Raw genomic sequence first — 21312 nt, forward strand, 5'->3', positions numbered from 1 at the left:
TTAATATTTATGTTTGCTGAGTTGAATGAGATATCGAAAGATTTTATTAAGAGATAAATTTGAAGGATGAGGAAGATACCAGATGCCGGATTCAGTGGAGATTAAATGTACTCTATATTTCAGAGCACGACAAATTACTCTAGAACATTATAAAAGTGTTGATATATATATTAATATATAAATATGATGACAAGTTATCTAAAGGTTGAGAGTTTTTTTAGCATAGACAAGATCGTTCGTGGGGAAAATTATATATAATATATATATATAAATATAAAAAGTAATTGTGAGACGGGGAAAAATTAACATAAACATAAAATTTAAATGTGATAGTATAAAATAATATATATAATATATATATATGAGGGTGAATGTGCAGCAAGTGCGTGTACTGATACTAAAGAAACATATATAGAGTGAATAGAACGAAATAAACATAACAGGGGTAAGTGAAGGCAGGAAAGGTTCGTCGAGTTTTCTCGGGGGTCGCGCCGGCGCCTTCTAGTCGCGACGTTCAGCCGCTGCACTGTATCCTCCTTGTCGCCGCTGCTCGTCGACCGTGACGCGTTCACGGAACCCGCAGTCGTGGTGACAAAGCCCATGAAGAAGGACAATTAGCTTGACGAAATATTTTTTTACTCCGATAACATCATCGCTGGTTGATATTTCAAAATTTATTGACCTGAGTGAAAGTTTGTGAGTGAGGTAAGTGGCAGGGTGTCGAAAGGATCACAGGGGATATTGGTATATACATATCTGTATTTATATCTGTATATATTTACATAATAACAAAGGAGGAAGTGTGATCGATGAGAAGCGCGGTCGTGAATTCGGTTCACGAGTATGTAATATGATAAGACGTGACACGACGGGCCTGAGTGTCCGGGTTCGGTTGAAGAGATGTTGGAGTGGTTGGCGCAATCTGGAGGCACTCGGTTGATCTGTCTTATCATTGTCTCATGGGTTCTCCTGGGACACCAGGTCCAAGGGGGCCCCGACCCCCCGGAGTTTACTACTCGCGAAGGTAATAAATCAAACTTATTTATTGTTATCTACTTACTTTATTTATCACCATTATTGTTATTATTATTATTGATTAACTTAACGATACTAATTGCACCCAAGTACCATTGACTGACTGATGAATTGATTAATCGAGAATAGAGATAATTTTATTAGCTAATTGAGAATCCAATTATCAGGTGACAGAAGAGCACTTGGCAAAAGTTTTTTATGACTATATAGAGAATAAATTTATTGATGAGGAAAAGCGGAAGTGGAAACTGTTAATTTAATTACAGGATTAAGTGATATACGTGGGTCGAGTGGCTGGTTGGTTAATTGGAGTATATATTAGTTTTGCAGGGACGAGGAAAGATAAAATTTATCAAGCCAAGTTTGTAAAGGGTAAACATAAAGGAATAAATAAAATTTAAAATAAAAATGTTGACCTATGAAATGGCTGGTTGCCAAAAACTATTATCAACATTTGCTATCGACTGATGCAGAGGAATGTTAAGCTCGAGTAAGAAATTTAAGTCGGGTGAGAAATAATCTAGCTGCTACTGCTAACAAAAAGCAGCAGGTTGCGATAATATTGTATGAGATGACGTGGTGTTTTCTTTTTACACTGCACTCGTGGGAGTGATGCAATCACACGGCAAGTGCCACTAAAACTTTTTTTCTATTTATTTATTTATCATTTTTTTTTGATTTACTACAAATATTTTTCTATTCTGCCCGATACTGCCGTTGGAGTTGAAATAAAATGTATATACCCGAGGATATATATTTTTTATTTTGTTGAATTCTAGCGATTCCATATCCTCACACCCATATATCGCGTGCCCACTCATCATTTGTCTTCTACTATTCGATCATTTTTTTATTTTATCTTCAAATACTTTTACCAATCTTTATATTTTTTCAATCTCATTTCCTTTGTTCCTGTAACCTTTGGCTTCAACAGAAATAGCTTTAAATATTACAGCCAAGATAAATATCATATATTTAAGTAAAAAAAAAAAAGTCGAAATTCAAATCCCAATACGCCAAGGTGTTGAATCTCTCCCGTTAGTATGCACAGTTTACTTTTAACTAAAAACTAGTACACCAGTGTACGTGCAGCAGCATTTCAGTAATTGTGTACTGCAGGTAAGAGGATTTAAGTGTCGTTGTGTGTTTCCCTACAGTATAATACCTGTGTGGTCGATAACAGGTTGGGTTGACGTTCGCGGCTCCGACGGATATTTGAATAGCCACAGGAATAATATATCGATGGACTTTAAATTGCGTCGTAATCCACGTACAAACATCATATATATACACATATATATATATCTATATCCACATAATACATAAAATACAAACAAAGAAACATATCAACCCAGTTATCAAGTTATCATACCGCATATAGTTACAGAACAATCAAGTTGAGCTCCAACGCGCGAATCAATTTTTGAAACTCAGTCTTGAATTTTTTTTCCCATTCTACGATCCTTTAAAGTAAACCTGAAAAGACAAATATTATTACTGGCATAATTTACTTTTTGTAATATCAGTTTTACTCCTGGTATTTCTTTCCAGCATAAATTTACTTCGACAGTAAATGCAAATTACTTGTGAAATATATCTGCTTGAGTAAATAACATTAAATCTGTAGTGTTTACTTTTGTAAGATAAAAAAGTTATTTATTTTTATTTTCGTTAGAAAACATAATTCACGTTTTAATTAATTTTATATAAAAAAATAAAAAAAAAAGTATGGCGGGCCGTGAGTAGTAGCGGGCAATATTTCATCAGGCTCCGGTTTCAGTAGAGCATGTATGTGACCAGGTCAGGCAATTATTGGTCAACAAAGATGTACGGAATTAACTCCTAAAGCATGTTCACGTTCATATATATATGTATATGTGTATATGTATTACATGGACGGTACGATGCTTTGTTTAACCAGTGTATTAATAATTTACAAAAACGTTTACACGTAAAGTTACTTTAACAACTTGTTTTTATGTTGAAACCCTTAGAATAATTTTTACAAAAAAGGAAAAAAAATTTTTCATTTTAATTGCAAGTTTAAGTCAAACATTATAATAATTTACGGGATAATCGTGATGGCAAGTTAACTGCAGCGTTCCGTGTTTTAGTTTAATCCAAACTATACTTTAAGAATTTAAAACACTGGTTTTTTTTGTAACTCATAATCCATTGTTAACTTGTGCCGTCTACTGTAAAGCAGCGAAGACCTGAAACGAAATAAAAATAGAAATAAAAATAAAGCTTAAAGTTTTTTGTTGCTAATGGATGTTTGAGATTTTTTGATGTAAAACAACAGTCGCGATGTGAAACGGCATGAAATTACTTAGTGATACATCATTTTATATATCCTTTGTATATTTTTTTAAACTTTCAAGGTTTCGTGAGTAGCAAATGCGCGCGACTTTATAAGCGAGAAGGAAAAAGACCAAGAGAGAAAGTTGGATTACTCGAGTTTACTGCGGTCTGCATTGCGGATATGTCTTTCGGGTTACTCATTTTCTAATTTTCACTATCGTGATCATTGTGCACTGGCTAATAAATCTCTTATCACAATAATAATAATTTATCATGAGGAACTTTTCGGCTGACTGCGGCCTTTGGACCCGAAAAGTTAAAGTTTAAATTCTATGCAGATTAAATTTCAATGGGTATATCAAGTGATTAAGCGATAAATAAACAGCTCACCTTTCGTTCATTGACTGGAATATTAAATATATAATATGACTTTGTACAGTACATATCTATATATATATAAAGTAACTAGAGCTTTAAAATGCGGCTTTGATTATTTGAATAAAACCGTGTCATCAGCACGACGCCACATATCCTTTCATTACATATATTTGTATATATATGTGACTAATTCAATGAATGTAAATTATTCAGACGAAACGATATGCGTTTTTATTTTCTTGACTTAACTCGGACACTTATGATTTTATAACTTTGAAACTTGATTTAAAGTTATAAAATAATAAAACTTTTCTACGCCGTCCTATTTTTTTTAACTCGTGATATAAATTTTATATGTATGTTTTTAAAATATTATAATTTTTTTTATCTCGTCGAAAGCTCAGTATTATTTTTATCATGAATAGTAAAAAAAAAAAAAAGTTTGAAAACTATTTTTACATTTAATGTAAATGTCATTGAAATAAAAATCTAAGAAATTATTGAAAAATATTTAATTGATTGTAAAGTAATAGAATAACTTTTAAGATTAAAAAATGTAATTTAAGTTTTTTCAACAAATGCTAGATATAAATAAAACCGAATGACATTTTTATGTGGAAAAATAAATTAGTTCCTTTATATTTTGGTTTTATGTCGCGGGGAATAAAGACATCGGAGTCTAGTGAAACAGCTCGATAACTCACCCGCCAGTTGTAGAATAGACACTCAATAAGTTGTTTTTTTTACTTACATGCATGTAGTATATATGTTATCTAATATAAAAGTTGAGCTCACTTTCAGAAGTAAGGGAACGTGACTTTTATAAAGTAAAATAAAATCCTGCGGGTATTTAGGAAAGTCTCCAAGGACTAATGTCGCATGTTCGCTCAGATTAAATAGGTCGTCAATTAAATGCCGATGGGAATTGACTACAAGCTTAGAACGCTAATTCAAACACAAGCTCATATATTATAATATATTTATATACTAAATATGAGTCATATGTAATTTAAAAATTTATTTTATGGAAATAAACACGCGGCATATAATTATTTTTTATCTTCTCCTTAAAAATCCCTTTCTTAATAAAAATTTATGTAAAACTACTGTACCCTTTACATATTTATTAGGGTGGGCCGAAAATCCGCTTTTTTTGAATTTTCATTATTAATACCGAAAATATTTTTCTTTGTATAAAAAAAAAATTTTTCGGAAAACAAAAAAAATTTTAGGTCGATTAAAATTTTTTTTCCAACTTATTTTGATCGGAAATTTAATTTTCTACAAAAAAGGTCCTATAATAAAATTACGTAAAATTGATAGTTACTGAGATAATTGCAATTTTGCTATAAAAAATGAAATTTTTCAAGATATTATTACTTTTTCAAGGTAAAAAATAAATTTTATCATAAAAGTTTCATAGGAAATTTAATATTATACGAAACAGACCTAATAAAAATTTATTCAAAGTTGATAGTTACAAAGATCATAGCGATTTTTGGTGAAAGCCATCAAATAACAAGAAATGTGACCATCTAAACATAAAACTGCCAGTTTCTGATTAACTATAAATTTCAAGCTTTTACCAGAAGGCAAATTCTGTAAGAAATTTGATTTTCCATGAAATTTATATGATAAAATTCATATTTTACCCTAAAAAAGTGATAATATCTTAAAAATTTATATTTTTTAGAACGAAATTGCAATTATCTCAGTAACTATCAACTTTACGTTAATTTATTATAGGATTTTTTTTGTAGAGAATTAAATTTCCGATCAAAATAAGTTGAAAAAAAAATTTTAAACAACTTCTAACTTTAGCGGGATTTGGCGAGCAAGATATCGGCCTAAAATTTTTTTTTTTTGTACAAAGAAAAATATTTTTGGTATTAATAATGAAAATTCAAAAAAAGCGGATTCTCGGCCCACCCTAATATTTATCTCTATGATGTTTTCCATATTCATATTTATCCTCTCAAGTATTCGAAATTAATTTCATTACTGTTTAATGCTCCGTAAAGAGTTTATTATTTTTTTTAATTAGTATAATTGGAGGAAAAAATACATGCATGTATTTATGTATATAAATATGATATGAGGTAAAAAAAGGTGATGATGTTATTTACTTTACTTGAACAAGAGTTTAAAAGAAAAAGTTATTAAAAAGATGTTTTGTTATTTCGCTAATGAGCGGATGAATTGGGAATGAATATAACCGAGTTTTATGAATGTGAATGACGTTGATAAAAGGGAAGAGAAAAAATATAATGAAAGAGAGACTGAGTTATAACTTTTTTACGTTGTTTTTCCCATAGTGCCAAATAATCAACAGAAAAGGAAGTAAACTAAAAGATAGAGGGTGGATAGAGGGTGAAAAAAAAAGAAAATATACGAGAAGTGAGCATTGTCACAAGAGACTATTTTTACCACTGAGACTCTGCTATTAACGAACCTATTCACCGATGGCTATGTGACTTTGTCATATAGATATATATTCACTTTATTTATCTTGACTTTACCATTATCTGTAGATATTGTTATCTGGAAATTCGCTGACATGTAGTGGCATGTATGTGAGCATGTGTAAATAAATGTACGAGTACATGTCTGCGGAATATCGATACAAAAGATAACAATTTAAGGTCTTTAGAAGCGTATCTCCGAGCTCCAGACGATTCAAACTCATCTGTGAAGTTTAATATTCAGGCTTTGAGGTTTTCCCGACCGCCGAGTGGAGGCTGTAAGGCAACTTGATTGCATTGATGTACGATGGGATAACGTTAGCGTTTGAGAAACTGTAGGATTTGCGGTGGCAATGCCGTGGGAGCTGCTCCAGGTGAATGAAGACGGGTGGAAAAAAACTAAAAAGTGCATGAGCTGAGCCTCTGACGCGGGAGTGAACCAGAAGCATGGGCATGGGCAAGAGAAAGAGATGCCGCTGGCAAGTTGCCAGGGTAGAATGACCCACTTTTTTATTTCCAGATTAACCCATGACATTGCTATTCTGCTAGGACTTTTATTGCTTCATTGTTACAATGATGCGGATGATGATGATGATGAAGATGCGTGGGTGCATACAACTATTGTAGAGATGACTGTGGTATTGTTGTTTTTTTTTGTAATAAGTGACTCGGGTTAAAATGAGTCTTCAACAGATTCGAGGCGCAAATGAGCCGAAAGGTCTTCCAGTGGTTGAACAACCATTTGTCCATTTTGTCGATGCTCACAATCAGTTACGAATTTATCGAGCGTTATCTGACGAGCGGTGCTTTCTGTTACAGCAGCGATGCGCCGAGAAGTGAAGATAATTCGGGAGTTCATGCCCGGGTAATTTCGACAATTCAATCTGATGCAATTGTTGTTGTATATATTTTGCATAAATATTTTAAATATGGATGGATTGAGGTGTGTGATTTTTATGTGAGGGTAAAATATACATATATGTGTATATATATGGAGTTTATTAGCAAGAGAAGGTAAATTGTCGAGAGACATTTCGGCGAGAAGCTAGTTGGTGACGGAACAAACTCACAAATGTCATCCGGTCTTATATTTTATGCATGAGATGGAGACAAGAAGAATGATGCCAGTGGACTTGTAGCTAGTTCTCTTGAAAGATCGCTCCACCCACATCTTAATCTTTTGATTTTTTCTTTGAGATGTTTAACTGTCGGTTTTTTTTTCACTGAAAGCCTTTTATTTATAATAAATATAACTTTTCGCCTTGACATTATCCACGAAATAGGTTTCATACTTTCAAAAATTGACATTTGTATATTCTTAGTTGCTGTCATTATTAATAGTAACCAAAAAAAATTTTTATTTTTAGATGTATCGAGTCGTGGGTTTAAAAAATTTGGAGATGAGTGCAAAGAAGATCGTGAGTGCGGATTCGATGGGTCGTTTTGCGATCCGAAAAGTAAAAAATGCTACTGCAGAGAAGAATTTCTCGTTACAAATCATATTGACAAGTGTGGACATCGTAAGTATGATGTGATTGTTAAATAAAACCATCACCAAATACGTCTCTAAACTTTTTTCCCTTCCTTATTGTAAATTCCACCGGTATATTATTACATTCAACTGATCTACTGTACAGCGTAATTACAAAATTCCTGATAGTATTTAATATTCGAAATATTTTTCAGCCGCCAACGTGAACGAGTCGTGCTTTTTTACCGAACAATGCGAGGAAAAGGTATCGCAGACCGAATGCCGGGACGGACGATGCATCTGCATATTCGAGAAAATTCCAGTTATGCAGCCCGGCGGAGTTTTCGAGTGTATTGGTAAATAAATTGATAAAACCGCACGCGAAAATATCCACACACTCATATATAATAATAATCATCTTAAATAATCAACAGCCGAGGTGAAGGAAGAGGAAAATTTGCGGTACGTCGACCCAGCGATGATCGGGATTCTCGTGGCGATGGCTCTCATGTTCATAATAATCTGCGTGGTGCTGAGGCTCTTCAGCAAGTGAGTTAGACATTAATGCAAATTATCCGATGATTAATTAACAAGTCGCAATAAGATAAAAAAAAAATAAATAAATAATGATGCTCAGAGCGCGCTGGCGTGAAAACCGTACGATATTCAACACTCCAAATGCTCGTCTGATGAACGTCTCGCTGCTTCGTGACAACAACAAGCTACTTCACGCTCAGGAGAGACGGGGCTCGAGAGCGAGTCAACGAGGACCCTCGAGGCAACCTTCTATGGCATCTCTGAGGGCCCACTCACCCAATGGCTCGCAGCAAGGTGCGAAAAACACACAGCGAGTGAACCGTACGGGTTTTTATCAATTCAATTACTAAGCAAGCAACTTTTATTATCGAGTTATCTTGTCTCTCCCTTGTTCATAGACCAGATATCTATATCTATGTCTATATCTATATTTGTATACTCGTATACATACTTAACTCTGACGTGTTGAGATATTGTTATAGATAATAGTCTAGACTTACTTAAAATTCTGCTGTCTCTAATACGAACCTCATCCTGTTGATTTAAACAAACAATCCTCTTTAATTTACCTCTGTCCTTAAATAAATTAAGTTAAGTGTTGGAATAATTACTATGTATTTATCTCGCATGACTTGATCGTTAACCACACGATCTCGAGTTACATCTCATGGAAGGTATGAGGCATGTATATTGTTTTATCCTCGACTCGCTCTACTAATTCTCTTCCTCAAACTCTACCTCTGTCCGACCAAAGACTGTCAGCAATAATTGTACCTAAAAAAAAGTTTATTTGTTTAGATGTTTTCTAGTGTCTATACTTGACCAGTTATGTTATTACTTGACAATAGTGTTTTTCTATCGTAGTTGAATGAGTGACGTGGAAAAATAGTTGCTTGCTCAAGTAAATGACTTGCTTGTTTAACTCGTGTGACACGTACTATTTAGCTTATTTTTATTTAGTTATTTAATTTTTTCTTTTCTTTTTTTTTTTATAATTTATCTTAGTGAGCAGTCATAAATTTAGTGTTATTTAATTGGCGTTTAAAATAGGATGCTTCGATCCTCCCCGAGAAACTTCAATGACAGCTGTCTGATTGTCAGGGTCTCGTACAGGATCACGCCGGGGAAGTCGGGGTAGCAGTGGGAACGCGTCCTCAATATCATCGGCAATAAGGGTCAACAAATCACCGCCTCATCAACCCAACACCCTCAATGATCCGGTCATCGAGTGCGTCACCGTCGAGATCACCGAGGCCAAAGCGTAGAGGAATCCTCATCTTGCCAGCAGACCCTCATCTGAAAGCATTCATCGTGCTCTTTTTACTTAAATTATAGGCTACAGTACGTTGTTTTATATTTTTAGCTTTAAATCGTGTGTTAGATCTCACGCTACTGCCCTTTAACTTTATTGTCCAACCAACCAATTAAATTTCTTTTTAAAAAATAATAATAATTACACTTTTTTAAATTAAAAGGGCAAACTCACTGTAGCTGTTAATTATTATTTAATACTTTGATATAATATGACGAAAGTTTTTTTGTGCCGTCTCTTTATAAGCTAATGAAACCAAGTATTATATATAATATATATTAATATTACTAGATATTATCAAGTACAGCGCTTTAGATTTATTCGCAATCTCTCACGTTGGATGAGTTATTTAAAGTATTAACGACAATCGGGTCTAGATAATAACTTAGATGCGCATAATTTAAATTATTCTGTGTCTAAGGATTGCAATGAGATGTTAACTAAGAAACAGGACGCACGAACGGGGACCATACGATTTAAATTTGAATAAAAACAACAACAGCAACATCAATAATATACACATGTAATTAAATAATTACTCTCCGCAACACGTGATTCTTTACTGACGTTATTATTATTAATGTATTTAACTATTTGATATTAACTCGTTTCTATGTCCAGTATAAAATGGCACTTATCAAATTTTATTATCTAATACGGTGACAGAAAATTTAGTCTTGTGTCAAACGCGATAGCTATAAAAATAAAAATAATAATTATTATTAAAAATTTAATAGAGTAATGACGCAAAGAAATAATTAAGACACGAAATGTAGGTAAAAAAAAGTGTAGTGATAACTTTTGATCTTTATACACTTGGGAAAAATCTAGTGAGAATTTAACAAAAAAATATATAATATAACTATGATCATTATGACTATTAATTAATAACGATAAATAATAATATAAATATTTACAATGCACGTTAATAAATTTACACATAAGATTTCTAATAGATTCCTTTTTTCTATAAACTATATACCTGATCTATGGAGTTAGCTATTAACTTATATACATACATTATATATTTAATATTTGCATTGATAGCTATTAAGCAAGTTTGGTCCAAAGAATAATAACAAGTAAAGAAAATGATGAAATGATGAATAGATAAGAGATTTATCTCGTTGAATACTTTGCAATTTAGTGCCTACGCTGTTGCGCAAATATCATTACGAATAAATATTTAAAAAAAACAATTTATTAAGACCATCAAACAACATGTCTATCAAATAATAAATAAACTTAAATAATAATAATAATAATAATTAACATAAATAATAGATGGAGAATAAAAGTTGTCACGGAGCTGACGATTTTTGTTACTTATTATCTCGGTTTAAATGTGTCGATTAGGCTTAGCAATTCAAAAATGCCTAGCGACTGTGCTATACTCTGTGATTGTATGACGCTATCATTAAATAACTATTTTAAAATATTAATAGTTACTTTAATAAATATTTCTATCTTACGGACGAGTCTTTCTTTTGAACTCGAATAAGCGCACGATTAGAATTAAATGGACAAATAAAACCTTGAAGTAAACAAAATAATTATTATTACATACAAGTTAATGTATAAGATAATCAGAGTTAATGACGAGTTACAATAGATCGATGAAACATAAAAAAAAAAAAATAAATAAAATAAACGACCGGTCTGATTGCGAAGAAAAATTTGGGGAAGGTTTTGTCTTCATAATCAGGAGGCGCGTCGTTTTTTTAAAAAAGTTAACACGATAATCGACCACACGGTAGATAAATTTATAACATTTAATTACGTTGGTATATGAGTATTTATAAACAACGTTTAGAACATTTACTAATATCATCTATAGATAAATAATAATTGATAATAAATAAATAAATGAAGAATTAATCTCTTGGCTTAGAGCAGAGTGCCCAAAGACACTCCCTTTTCTACCTCTTTTTTACTCTCTATATTAAACTTTAAAACCTTCGTACATTCGACTGTGCTCTAATTATTTAATTATTCATTACTGATATTATTATTGTTGTTAATATCACGATGCACAGTCCTATCATTGTATCGTTTTAAGGAAACCTAGAGAGTTATTAGCTTGGCATATTTTTCACTTATGAATTTTTAAAACCAACTAAATATTACAATCATATATATATATATAAATATATATAGGGGAGCGGGTGATTAATTATTGGAGGGATGGAAAATTTTATTGATGGATTGGACGAAGGGTAGTCCAGCTTTGGGGAAGAGCTCGGACTATCTTTCGTTACAAAATCAGTTTGTCGACGCTAATGTGTGATTAAATATACGGAGAATCGATAGCACTTAAAAAATCATCATTAAATCAAAAACAAAAATTTAAAAAATGTATTTATTGATAAGTTACTATTAAATATGTACGAATCGCTTAAATTTTAGCTTATTTCAATATTTTGTTTTAATTACAATTGTCGCTTGTGTTTGCATATAAGTTCAATTAAATGAACCGATTTTCCTACTGATGTCGGATATGTATTCTATTGATTTTTTGTTTAATTGTGTATTTATTGGTAGACGTATTTATAGTTCGCGTTGATGTAGAGTAAAATATTTTGGTTTTTGATTTAAATGTTTTATATAAAGTGATTCAAATATTTTATCGAATTATTGCGTACTTATGGCGGCTTAGATAAACTTTATAGTGTTTATATTATGAAAATTCTGGAATTAATTAGCTTACCCAGTAAATAAACTTGAATATTATTGTACTGAACTCTGTTATTAATATATAACTTGCTATTACCTTTATTTGTTTTAATAAAATAATTAATACTACACTGAAAATGTTTTTTTTATTTAACTTATAAGCTCTGTCTCAAATAAATTTTATTAATTTCACGTCCATTCGCAGATGATACCCCCCTTCCTCTCCATTTTTTAAAAATTTTCATAATCGTATTAAAATTTATGATAGTAAAGTTAATGAATGCGAATGTAACAGACATCAGACAATTTTAAAATTATAAATAATTAAAAAAAAAATATTTTGAAAAAATGCACTTATTAATTCTTTAATTTTTTGAATGCGCATTTTTTAAAAATTTTATTTCATCAATTATTTACACTATTTATTAATAATTTTAAATTTGATGTCTGCTACATTCACACTCATTTAAGTTAGCGGACATCTGTCAATTCTTAATCCTTTAAAATTATAAATTAAAATTTTTATAAAATAAAAATAAAAAAATCCATATGTAGAGAATTCAAAATTCAGTACATGCATTTTTTAAAATTTTTTTATTTTAACTATTTAATTTTTTTATGCGTAATTAAAAAATTTTTGTATGTCTGCTACATTCACACTCATTTCAAATTTAATTAATTAAAAAAAAATTACTTACAGTTTTTATCAATCAGGAGGAAAAATTTGAGTAAAATCTTCATTTCTATATTAAGATTCGAACTGTCAAATTTTTGGGGCTAAAGTTTACTAGAATCATTGAAAATTTTTGAAAAGTGCAGGGCAATATTTGAAAATGCCCTTAATTTGAATATAATCATAACTATTCATTGGAAAACGAGGTCATATATTGAATTCTTCCATCAGTATTAAATCCTTCATGCGTTATAAATTAATGAGTTTATTGATCGATTGCTTTTTTCATTGGTCTGGAAAAAATGAAAAAAAGTTAAAACGTACTATTGAAGTCATATATATTTATACTGCACTTACCGACATTTGGACCAATAACTGTAAATTTTCAAGAGATAAAAAATTCAAATTTTAGTTGCAGCGCGCCATTTTTAAAATGGAAATTTGAAAGAGCGCCGTCTTTTATTTATATCAAGATAAACTTGAATTATTATATAAATATAACCTCAAAGTGATATTTGTTTACATATAAGACGTTTGTTGTGATAATTAATTAATTTATTATATTTTATTGACAATTGTATAAAATAAAAACAAGTTTAAAAATGTCGAAGACTAAAAAATTATGTCAACATGATTTACGAAAAGCTATGAATGATCACAAGAAAAAAATAGGGGCTGTGAAAAAAATAGAATCACCATTAGCAAAATATCCTTTTTAATTAAACAATTTAAATATTTTTAAATTATCAAAAGCAAACAAGTAATGATTTTATTTTTAAATTAAAGAAAAATATTTTTTAAAATTAATTTTTAATATTTGACGTCTGCTATTTTTGGTATTGTCATATTTTTACTATTATTAATATGATCCTTAACATTTGTACAAGTATACAGAATCAGGACAACTGATGTGCGTGATATGCAAGTCAGTAGTGCGGAATGAAACTGTTTGGGTTGTCCATTTAAACTCTAAAACCCACAAGGAAAATGTAGCACTTGCTAAGAAAGCTTTAGAAGTAAAAGAAACTCCCAAAAAAGTTGATGTCAGTTCATTTAAACGGCCGCCTTCACCCACTCGATCAGAAGGACCAAACAAAAAAGTAAAAGGAATTTTAAAAAATGCTGGTCCTGTCAAAACTACACCAGCATTGCCCGCAGACTTCTTTGATCCTCCAGCTGGTAATGGAACTGCTGCTGCGGAGGTCAAAAACTCTGAAAAAGCAGCAGTGAATATCAGCAATGAACAGTCGGTCGAATCTGCCCCGGTCGAGGCTGAACAAGTCCAAGAAGCGGAGTCCAGTAACTCGGCGGCGCTTCCTGAAGGATTTTTCGACGATCCTGTTTTAGATGCTAAAGTAAATTTTGAATTTCAAATCGCCGAGTTGTTTTTTTTAGTTTAATTTTATTGGTGTAATAAATTTTTTATCTCAGGTACGAAATGTCGAGTACAAAGATCCTGTTGAAGAAGAGTGGGACAGATATCTGAAGGAAATAAAAGAAGAAACCGCACAATCTGCCCAAATTATTGCCGAAGACCACGAGGAAGCGACGACCGAACGGCAAATAAATGAAATTGACGAGCAGCTCAATAATCTCGCCAGGTAAATTAAGATAAATTTTATAAATTAGTCGGTACTCGATGAGTTGAACATTTAATTATTATTCGTTACATTTATTGCAGGGTAATAAACTTGATGAAGTGCAAAGATCAAATCAATGTCCCCCAGAAGAAAGTAGAAGAGGTAGAAGAAATGTCTAGTGATGACGACAGCGACTTTGATGAATTTTTCGACTGGCGAGCTAAGAAGTCTTATAAATAAACCAAACAATTTAAATGTCAATTATTATTTATAATTAAATAAATTTTTTTATTTTATAAAAGAGTTTTATTACTATCAGATATTTTAGAAAGTTGATAATTATTCAAATTTAAGTACAATAAAATAATTAAATTTTTATCGTGAGTTGATTGTATTTTTGATCGATAAAAAAATCGATTTTTAGCGGCACCTCGGAAGTGTCAATTTAAATTGTCCTTCAATAATTTTTTACTTTACCCCGAGATCGGTACCAGTAAAAATAATTACACTTGTCTTGATTATAGAGTCCAGCTGAGATTTACTCAAAACTAAAACTTTGACTAGACGACGTCAATAAAACTGACCAATGCTGTTTTCAGGACTTACTGCGCAGAAACTACTTATCGATTGTGATAATGAAAAATTACTAAAGTAATAAAATGAAGATTTAAATATCTGACTTTGAATAATAAAGTCTTACTCGATTGGTTATAAGATAAGAAATAAAAGTTAAACTTTTTTTTTTTATTAAATTTACACGATAATCAATAATGATACTTTGATACTAACAGTCACTATTTAACAATAGATTTAATACGATCATTAATATAAGTTACTCGTTTTAATAAAATGTCCTCTGTGTGGAAATCTACGTACGAAATATCAAGTATTCGGCATTGCTGCGCTTGAAGTAATCGATAGTGTAATCGAACTGGTCCTATCAACATGCACTCACCTCGAGTATAATTTTGATAGGAATTTGCGACAATCGCTATCCTCATTACGTTTTCTTTGTTTGACACCTGGTCAATTGGTATCGGTGACAATTTTTTGTCCATAAAGAAATCCAAATCTTGAGTAGAAAAAAAAATTTTTAATTAAACTTTCAATATCTCAATAATAATAATTATTATAAGTAAAGTAAGAGACCTAGTACCCGATCAGGGACCTAGTGTCTGATTAGAGAACTAGTACTCGATCACTCATATATTTACTAAATATAGATATAAAAATCCATGAGTGATCGGGTACTAGTTCCTTGATTGGGTACTGGGTCTTTTACCTCAATTTAAAATAAAAAAAATTAGTACCTAATAAAAAACCCATTCCATCGTCAATGTCTTCTCGAAAATGATCTCTCGAAGGAAAGAGAGTCGCCAGCGTATCTTTTATTGCTCGTACAAAAATTTCTTTATCTTTAGTTTTAGAAATCGGCGCATCAAATATCGAAGAATTTTCAGGTAACTGCGGACCTGTGTAATGCTTTATTAAATACCTAGCAGTAGCATTTATATTTAGTAATTTATGTTTCTTGACCAGTGGAACCTCCTGATCTCGATCTACATAAAAAATTATGCATAAGATATTTTAATAAATTGAATTAATAGATTTTTAAAAATTACCGCCGAGTTTGTTGATAAATTTATCGTTCAACACAGAACTGATGTGTTCGGACGACACGTGATTCAATGTCGTGAGAGCCCAGACGATGTCCAACCATTCTGATGGTCTGATCATGTCAATTTCTTTTAATGAATACACCAATTCCTGTTGAATAATTAAATTAAATTATAATAGTAATGAAAAAAATAAATGGGAATGAAATAAAAAAGTACACACATTAAAAAAAGCATCGGAATTAATGGGTTTGTATCCTATCGTAGCTAACGTCATCAGGAATGAACAGACATCCTGAGTCCTTATGGTATCTTTATTTTTAACCGCCCACTGGGACAACTCATCCATCAACGCATCGTTGCGATACCTCAGCATACCAAGAGACGTAATAATAGACCCAATAATCGGACTATTACTGACTTGATCAACAGATTTAATGATCTCTCGACAAATTTTCTTCAGCAGAACATCATCCGGAAAGTTAAGCTTGGCCATGCCGTAAAGCACATCAGCACTTTGTTTTATGTTGAGTTCCTTATGATTGTTGCCAATATGAGAAGCGAGAGCTCTCAGCAATGGCTTCTCTCTTGAACCCTTGGCTGTCAAACCAGTCCAGGCATCAACAGCTTCCTTGACACTCAATTTACTGATTTCGTCATTGTAATCAACGTTACCAGCGATCATCTTTTGAAGATGTTCCCTACGCGCCGCGGCCTCTTTGCTGGCACGAGCAGAATCCTTCCTGCCCCACGTGTCGACAGAACGTTTTATTCTAGAGCGCAACTGATGAAACCTCGGATCACTTTCGATATCTTTTCGAGTTACTTTGTCTTCCTGAACCCACTGTTTCAGTGTGGAAGTAATTAACGTCAGTTGCTCATTACCATGAGCCAGCTCCGATACACGCAGCAGTTCGTCTAACGTCGTAGCACTTGTCACATTTTCTTTGAATTTGTCATCACTTATTTCGTTGACTGACAGTGCGTTAAATACCAGTTTCACCATTGGAAACTTTGACTTATCTTTGATGGGCTGTTGACAAATTTATTACATTATATATTTATTATATTATTTAAAAACATGCCGACTAGTCCAGCAGAAGGATTTGAGCAGACTCACTTTAGTTTCATTCGGAGCAGGTTTGTTGGCTGTCGATGTACTCGAGCATGCAATAGACATAACTTTATGTTTTGACATGCACCAGCATGATGTTGATCTCGGGCCAAGTTTCGATGGTCCATTTCGTAAAAATCCAACCAGCTTCAACATTGTCATTGTTTATTACCTTATATATTTATTGTTATTGTTACTATTTATTAATAATTTATATAATCATAAGACTATGTGACCTGTGAACAATATCAATGAATTACTGACAGATTTAAATGTTATTTGAATATTTCAATAAGCGCGCGATAATAATTTACTTACGAGTTAATTATTTTATTAATTACAAACTACTATTTATTTATAAACACAATTAATTATATTTTCGGCAATTTAACACATATTTAGGTTAGGTACACAATCTCATACCTCATGAGCCCATTGTATGCCTGTGAAAATTGAACGATGATGAAGAAAGTCAACTGAGCGACGAGTAACGCGGGAAAATTTGAAATGGTCCTGAAGTTGACAGACAACTGACAATTTTTGGATTTTTTTTTTCTAGGAGTCAACTACAAAAAATAAAAATTAAAAAATATGCACATGTAGGAAATTTAAAAAACTACAGGCGCAATTTTTTAAAATATTTTTTTTTTTTAATTTATCGTTTTTAAAATAATTCAAAAGTTATAAGACGTCGGCTGACTTTAATATTGAGTGTGAGTGTAACTGACAGTTAGCAACTTTTCAAATTTTTGAATAAATAAATAAAATGTAAGCAGAAAAATCAGCGCGCGAATTTTTAAAAATTCCACTGTTTTAATTAATTAATTATTTTATTTAAAATTCATAAATTGTCTCCTGTCACATTCACCCTCATACTTCAGTATCGAAAATTTGAATACTTTCTGAGTAATTTAAATTACAGATGATGTATTTACATAAATTTAGCTGTCACTGAGTTTATTTAATTTATCAATCAAATCATTTCCAAATGATTCCCGATACTTTTCACTTATTGAATCCAAGAGTCCATACGGTGTTTCAAATACTTGAGTCCGGGTGTTGGTTATGGTGTCGTGTTGATCAGCAATTATTGAAAAACCAGCAGATGACACTTCAATGGTGTATTTAAAACCCTCGAGAGTTGTCAAGTTGAGGAAAATCTTACTATTGGTACTCGGAAGCTTTTGTGAAATATTTATTTCCAGTACATGATTTTTCACGTCATTTATTATTGCCTGTGCTTCTGTTTTCCACTCATTTTCATCCAGTACTTTTTCTTCGTGTATCATTGTCTGGTAATAAATAATTAAACACAGTTATAATTAATCAGTTCATTTTAATTGTTTACAAAATTTCTGAGCACGATAATAAAACAATGAACAGGTTAATTATCAGCAAAACAAGAATGACAGAATATTTAAAATGTCATCGTTTCAAAACTGTTTTATCAGCAGAGAAAAAAATAAAGAGACCGACGACGTGGCCTCAGCTGCTCAGCAAAAACATGGAGGATTTGATAAATATTCGTATGTAAATCATCTGTCACTTTTAACAATTTGACATTTTATTATTATTGCCGGTCTTGATGAAAAATTAATTGTTTATTTAAATAAATTAATACGTAATTATGGGCCTGTGTAAATGTCCGAAAAGAAAAGTCACAAATCAATTTTGTTTTGAGCACCGAGTCAACGTTTGCGAACATTGTATGGTGACAAATCATCCAAAGGTTTGTTTTTTTATTTTAAATAAATTTATAATTGTCATATTTATTTATTTTAAATTAAATTATAGTGCGTAGTGCAGTCTTATCTTCAATGGCTACAAGACAGTGACTGTAATCCTATTTGTACTTTATGTTCAAACGAATTAAAAAACGGTGATTGCGTGAGATTAGTGTGCTATCATGTCTATCACTGGCCTTGTTTGGATCAGCATGCCAGGAGTTTGCCTTCAACGACAGCACCCGCTGGTTACGTATGTCCTACATGTAAATATCCCATTTTTCCAGCGCCTAATTTAGTATCACCGGTTGCTGATGTACTGAAAGAAAAATTGGCCAGTGTAAATTGGGCGAGAGCTGGTCTTGGTTTGCCATTGGTAATTTATTTTATTTATAAATTTTATATGATACTGAAGGTATCAGCAAACAGACATCCGATAATTTTAGTGTATTTAGATACATTACTACTCTGATAATGATGCTGAAATTAGCCGACGTCTAATAATTTTTGGATTTTTTAAAAAACGATAAATTATGAAAAAAAAAATATTTAAAAAAATTGCACCTGTAGTTTTTTAAATTTTCTACATGTGCAATTTTTTTATTTTTTTTTGTTCTTCAAATTTAATTGTTCAAAAAAAAGTCAAAAAATTTTCAATTGTCTGCTAACTTCAGGATCGTACTCTGATTGCCACATTAACCGCAAGTTAACTTCAAGCTACGGCCGTATTCTGAAGCCAACTTGAAAGCAAGGGCGTGTTCAGAAACACACTCTGGAAGAGAAATATTCAACTCCTGCGTTCAGAAATATCCTCTGGTGAAACCAGAGGTGCGATTTAACATTACAAAGGTACTAATCACACCTGGATAGGCAATTTTTCATCTCCAGAGTGTATTTCTGAACACGCCCCAAATGTGGGAGAGCAAACAGTTGCGGTTAAGTTGACAGTAGATTGTCTGTAACTTGAATTCAATTTGACTTCGAGTGTAACTGTCAGACAATGACATTAAGTTGATTGAAAGTTTCACTTCAAATTGACGGCAAGTTCTGTCAAATTACATTCAGATGACGGCAGTTGATTTGCATCAACTTCCACGCAAGTATTATCCAGCCAAGGCTTGTCAGAAACTTGTCGTTAAGCTAGCCGAAAATGTTTCACTGCAGAACTTGCTGAGCAAGGTGTGGCTATCAGGGTAGCGACTAGAAATAAATATTTTAAAAATATGCACAGATAAATTTTAAAAAGTTTTGTTGCCGCATTTTTAAAAATTTTTTCCTTTAAGTATTTTATTTGTTTATTTAAAATAAAAAAATTTCATGTCTGCTGCTTTCAGTATCATAATTTTATTAACTTATGATAATTTATTAAAATAATAGATAATAATGTGCATTATTTATTTATTTATTTATTTATAGTTATCGAATGACAGAGAATCTTTAGCTCAGGAATCAAAACTCCCGTCAATAGAAACTACAGTCTTTCAAAATCATGTGCCACCAGCAGCACCACCTTCTGTTGCTACGGCACGTACGAGCAGTAACGTTAACTCAATAAGTACACATATAAATAACGTTCACAGTATGAATAATAACAGCAATCATCGGCAACAAGGGCCGCCTTACTCTGTAGTAAACATGGAGTCAACGAATCAACTGGATCGAAAAATATTCGCGACACACGATGATTCAAAAAACATGAGTATTGATCACGATGAAAATAAATACCAACGCAGACCTGCATTAGATCGGCTGCTCCACGTGTGGAAGCTCCTGAAGCAGACCAAGAAAGACGCCCGTCGACGAGGATCTAAACCAGAGTCTGTGTACACAAGATATGCCATTTTAGCAGCAATTGGAATAGTTTCTTTCATTTTTATCATTATGATTTTCTCGTGGCTAGGAAATATGGCTACTGATGGTGACCCAGCGTTCGATGTTATGTCAAATCCAAATCTCAATTTACAGAAAGAGCCAGCAATATAACACATATTTATACCTCATGACTGAGTTATTTAAAATATTCTGCTTCATTGTAATTTTTTAAAAAAATTTTATACGATAAGCTATCGATTATTAATATTCTTTATTCATAATATATATACATATATATTTGTGATTAATTATATCTATTAGAATTAAGGTGTATATTTTGTTCCACTAAAAAGCCAGTAAAAGCAATTCTTTGTATAGTAAAAATTCAATATTATTAATTAATTGTTTAATTATTGAGTACTTTGATTTATACTTCACGATTTATTGAGTTATTATATTCTAAGAATTCATTTAATTACTTATCAGTTGAGATACAGAGTGACACTAGCCAATATTTTTAATTTATTAATAAGTCTATATATTTATATGGAGGAAAGAGAATTTATTCTAATATGAGACTTATATTTCCGCCCGAACATCTCGACTGAAGGTAAAGAGATGGAA

General features: G+C 31.8%; 5 protein-coding genes across 13 annotated transcripts; 3 read left to right on the top strand and 2 right to left on the bottom strand.

Moving 5' to 3' along the window:
* Positions 1-527: 527 nt before the first annotated feature.
* LOC130676667 (uncharacterized) lies at positions 528-11143 on the top strand. Of its 7 annotated transcripts, XM_057483075.1 has the most exons (7): positions 528-705; positions 795-1024; positions 7544-7696; positions 7863-8003; positions 8082-8196; positions 8285-8505; positions 9286-11143. In XM_057483075.1, exons 2-7 carry the CDS (start codon positions 901-903, stop codon positions 9447-9449), a joined length of 918 nt encoding a protein of 305 aa, XP_057339058.1. In that variant the 5' UTR covers positions 528-705; positions 795-900; the 3' UTR covers positions 9450-11143. The 7 variants fall into 7 exon arrangements, with proteins under 7 accessions (XP_057339058.1, XP_057339060.1, XP_057339061.1 ...); XM_057483077.1 differs by having other exon boundaries at positions 528-1024; positions 9298-11143; XM_057483078.1 differs by having other exon boundaries at positions 529-1024; positions 8285-8478.
* A 2190-nt stretch (positions 11144-13333) lies between these two features.
* On the top strand, positions 13334-14723 carry LOC130676669 (zinc finger protein 830). The gene is made up of 4 exons (XM_057483085.1): positions 13334-13546; positions 13727-14197; positions 14274-14443; positions 14524-14723. Exons 1-4 carry the CDS (start codon positions 13445-13447, stop codon positions 14660-14662), a joined length of 882 nt encoding a protein of 293 aa, XP_057339068.1. The 5' UTR covers positions 13334-13444; the 3' UTR covers positions 14663-14723.
* Positions 14724-15130: 407 nt separating this feature from the next.
* On the bottom strand, positions 15131-17714 carry LOC130676657 (FAST kinase domain-containing protein 4). Of its 2 annotated transcripts, none has more exons than XM_057483067.1 (6): positions 17576-17714; positions 17159-17388; positions 16262-17071; positions 16045-16189; positions 15733-15981; positions 15131-15494 (listed from the first exon to the last, which is right to left on the bottom strand). In XM_057483067.1, the coding sequence occupies exons 2-6, from the start codon at positions 17312-17314 to the stop codon at positions 15217-15219; spliced, it is 1638 nt and encodes a 545-aa protein (XP_057339050.1). In that variant the 5' UTR covers positions 17315-17388; positions 17576-17714; the 3' UTR covers positions 15131-15216. The 2 variants fall into 2 exon arrangements, with proteins under 2 accessions (XP_057339050.1, XP_057339049.1); XM_057483066.1 differs by having other exon boundaries at positions 17471-17610.
* LOC130676675 (GSK3-beta interaction protein) lies at positions 17576-18590 on the bottom strand. Of its 2 annotated transcripts, none has more exons than XM_057483093.1 (2): positions 18088-18590; positions 17576-17682 (listed from the first exon to the last, which is right to left on the bottom strand). In XM_057483093.1, the coding sequence occupies exon 1, from the start codon at positions 18439-18441 to the stop codon at positions 18094-18096; it is 348 nt and encodes a 115-aa protein (XP_057339076.1). In that variant the 5' UTR covers positions 18442-18590; the 3' UTR covers positions 17576-17682; positions 18088-18093. The 2 variants fall into 2 exon arrangements, with proteins under 2 accessions (XP_057339076.1, XP_057339075.1); XM_057483092.1 differs by having other exon boundaries at positions 17579-17718.
* A 44-nt stretch (positions 18591-18634) lies between these two features.
* Positions 18635-21056, top strand: LOC130676666 (zinc finger protein-like 1). Its single transcript, XM_057483074.1, has 3 exons — positions 18635-18881; positions 18947-19252; positions 20293-21056. Exons 1-3 carry the CDS (start codon positions 18780-18782, stop codon positions 20857-20859), a joined length of 975 nt encoding a protein of 324 aa, XP_057339057.1. The 5' UTR covers positions 18635-18779; the 3' UTR covers positions 20860-21056.
* The last annotated feature ends 256 nt before the right edge of the window (positions 21057-21312 follow it).

The sequence above is a fragment of the Microplitis mediator genome, chromosome 10, assembly GCF_029852145.1.
Source record: "Microplitis mediator isolate UGA2020A chromosome 10, iyMicMedi2.1, whole genome shotgun sequence".
In the NCBI taxonomy this organism is placed as follows: domain Eukaryota; kingdom Metazoa; phylum Arthropoda; class Insecta; order Hymenoptera; family Braconidae; genus Microplitis; species Microplitis mediator.

What these genes read in the sequence shown, in the direction of transcription:
- LOC130676667 (XM_057483075.1), top strand. Translation starts at nt 901, where the DNA reads ATGTTGGAGTGGTTGGCGCAATCTGGAGGCACTCGGTTGATCTGTCTT. An exon ending in GGAGTTTACTACTCGCGAAG is followed by an intron (nt 1,025 to 7,543) that starts GTAATAAATCAA and finishes TTTTATTTTTAG; the next exon opens with ATGTATCGAGTCGTGGGTTT. An exon ending in CGGAGTTTTCGAGTGTATTG is followed by an intron (nt 8,004 to 8,081) that starts GTAAATAAATTG and finishes AATAATCAACAG; the next exon opens with CCGAGGTGAAGGAAGAGGAA.
- LOC130676669 (XM_057483085.1), top strand. Translation starts at nt 13,445, where the DNA reads ATGTCGAAGACTAAAAAATTATGTCAACATGATTTACGAAAAGCTATG. An exon ending in AAATAGAATCACCATTAGCA is followed by an intron (nt 13,547 to 13,726) that starts AAATATCCTTTT and finishes TAACATTTGTAC; the next exon opens with AAGTATACAGAATCAGGACA. An exon ending in CAGCTCAATAATCTCGCCAG is followed by an intron (nt 14,444 to 14,523) that starts GTAAATTAAGAT and finishes CATTTATTGCAG; the next exon opens with GGTAATAAACTTGATGAAGT.
- LOC130676657 (XM_057483067.1), bottom strand. Translation starts at nt 17,314, where the DNA reads ATGACAATGTTGAAGCTGGTTGGATTTTTACGAAATGGACCATCGAAA. An exon ending in CTGCTCCGAATGAAACTAAA is followed by an intron (nt 17,072 to 17,158) that starts GTGAGTCTGCTC and finishes ATTTGTCAACAG; the next exon opens with CCCATCAAAGATAAGTCAAA. An exon ending in ATTCCGATGCTTTTTTTAAT is followed by an intron (nt 16,190 to 16,261) that starts GTGTGTACTTTT and finishes ATTATTCAACAG; the next exon opens with GAATTGGTGTATTCATTAAA.
- LOC130676675 (XM_057483093.1), bottom strand. Translation starts at nt 18,441, where the DNA reads ATGATACACGAAGAAAAAGTACTGGATGAAAATGAGTGGAAAACAGAA.
- LOC130676666 (XM_057483074.1), top strand. Translation starts at nt 18,780, where the DNA reads ATGGGCCTGTGTAAATGTCCGAAAAGAAAAGTCACAAATCAATTTTGT. An exon ending in TGGTGACAAATCATCCAAAG is followed by an intron (nt 18,882 to 18,946) that starts GTTTGTTTTTTT and finishes ATTAAATTATAG; the next exon opens with TGCGTAGTGCAGTCTTATCT. An exon ending in CTGGTCTTGGTTTGCCATTG is followed by an intron (nt 19,253 to 20,292) that starts GTAATTTATTTT and finishes ATTTATTTATAG; the next exon opens with TTATCGAATGACAGAGAATC.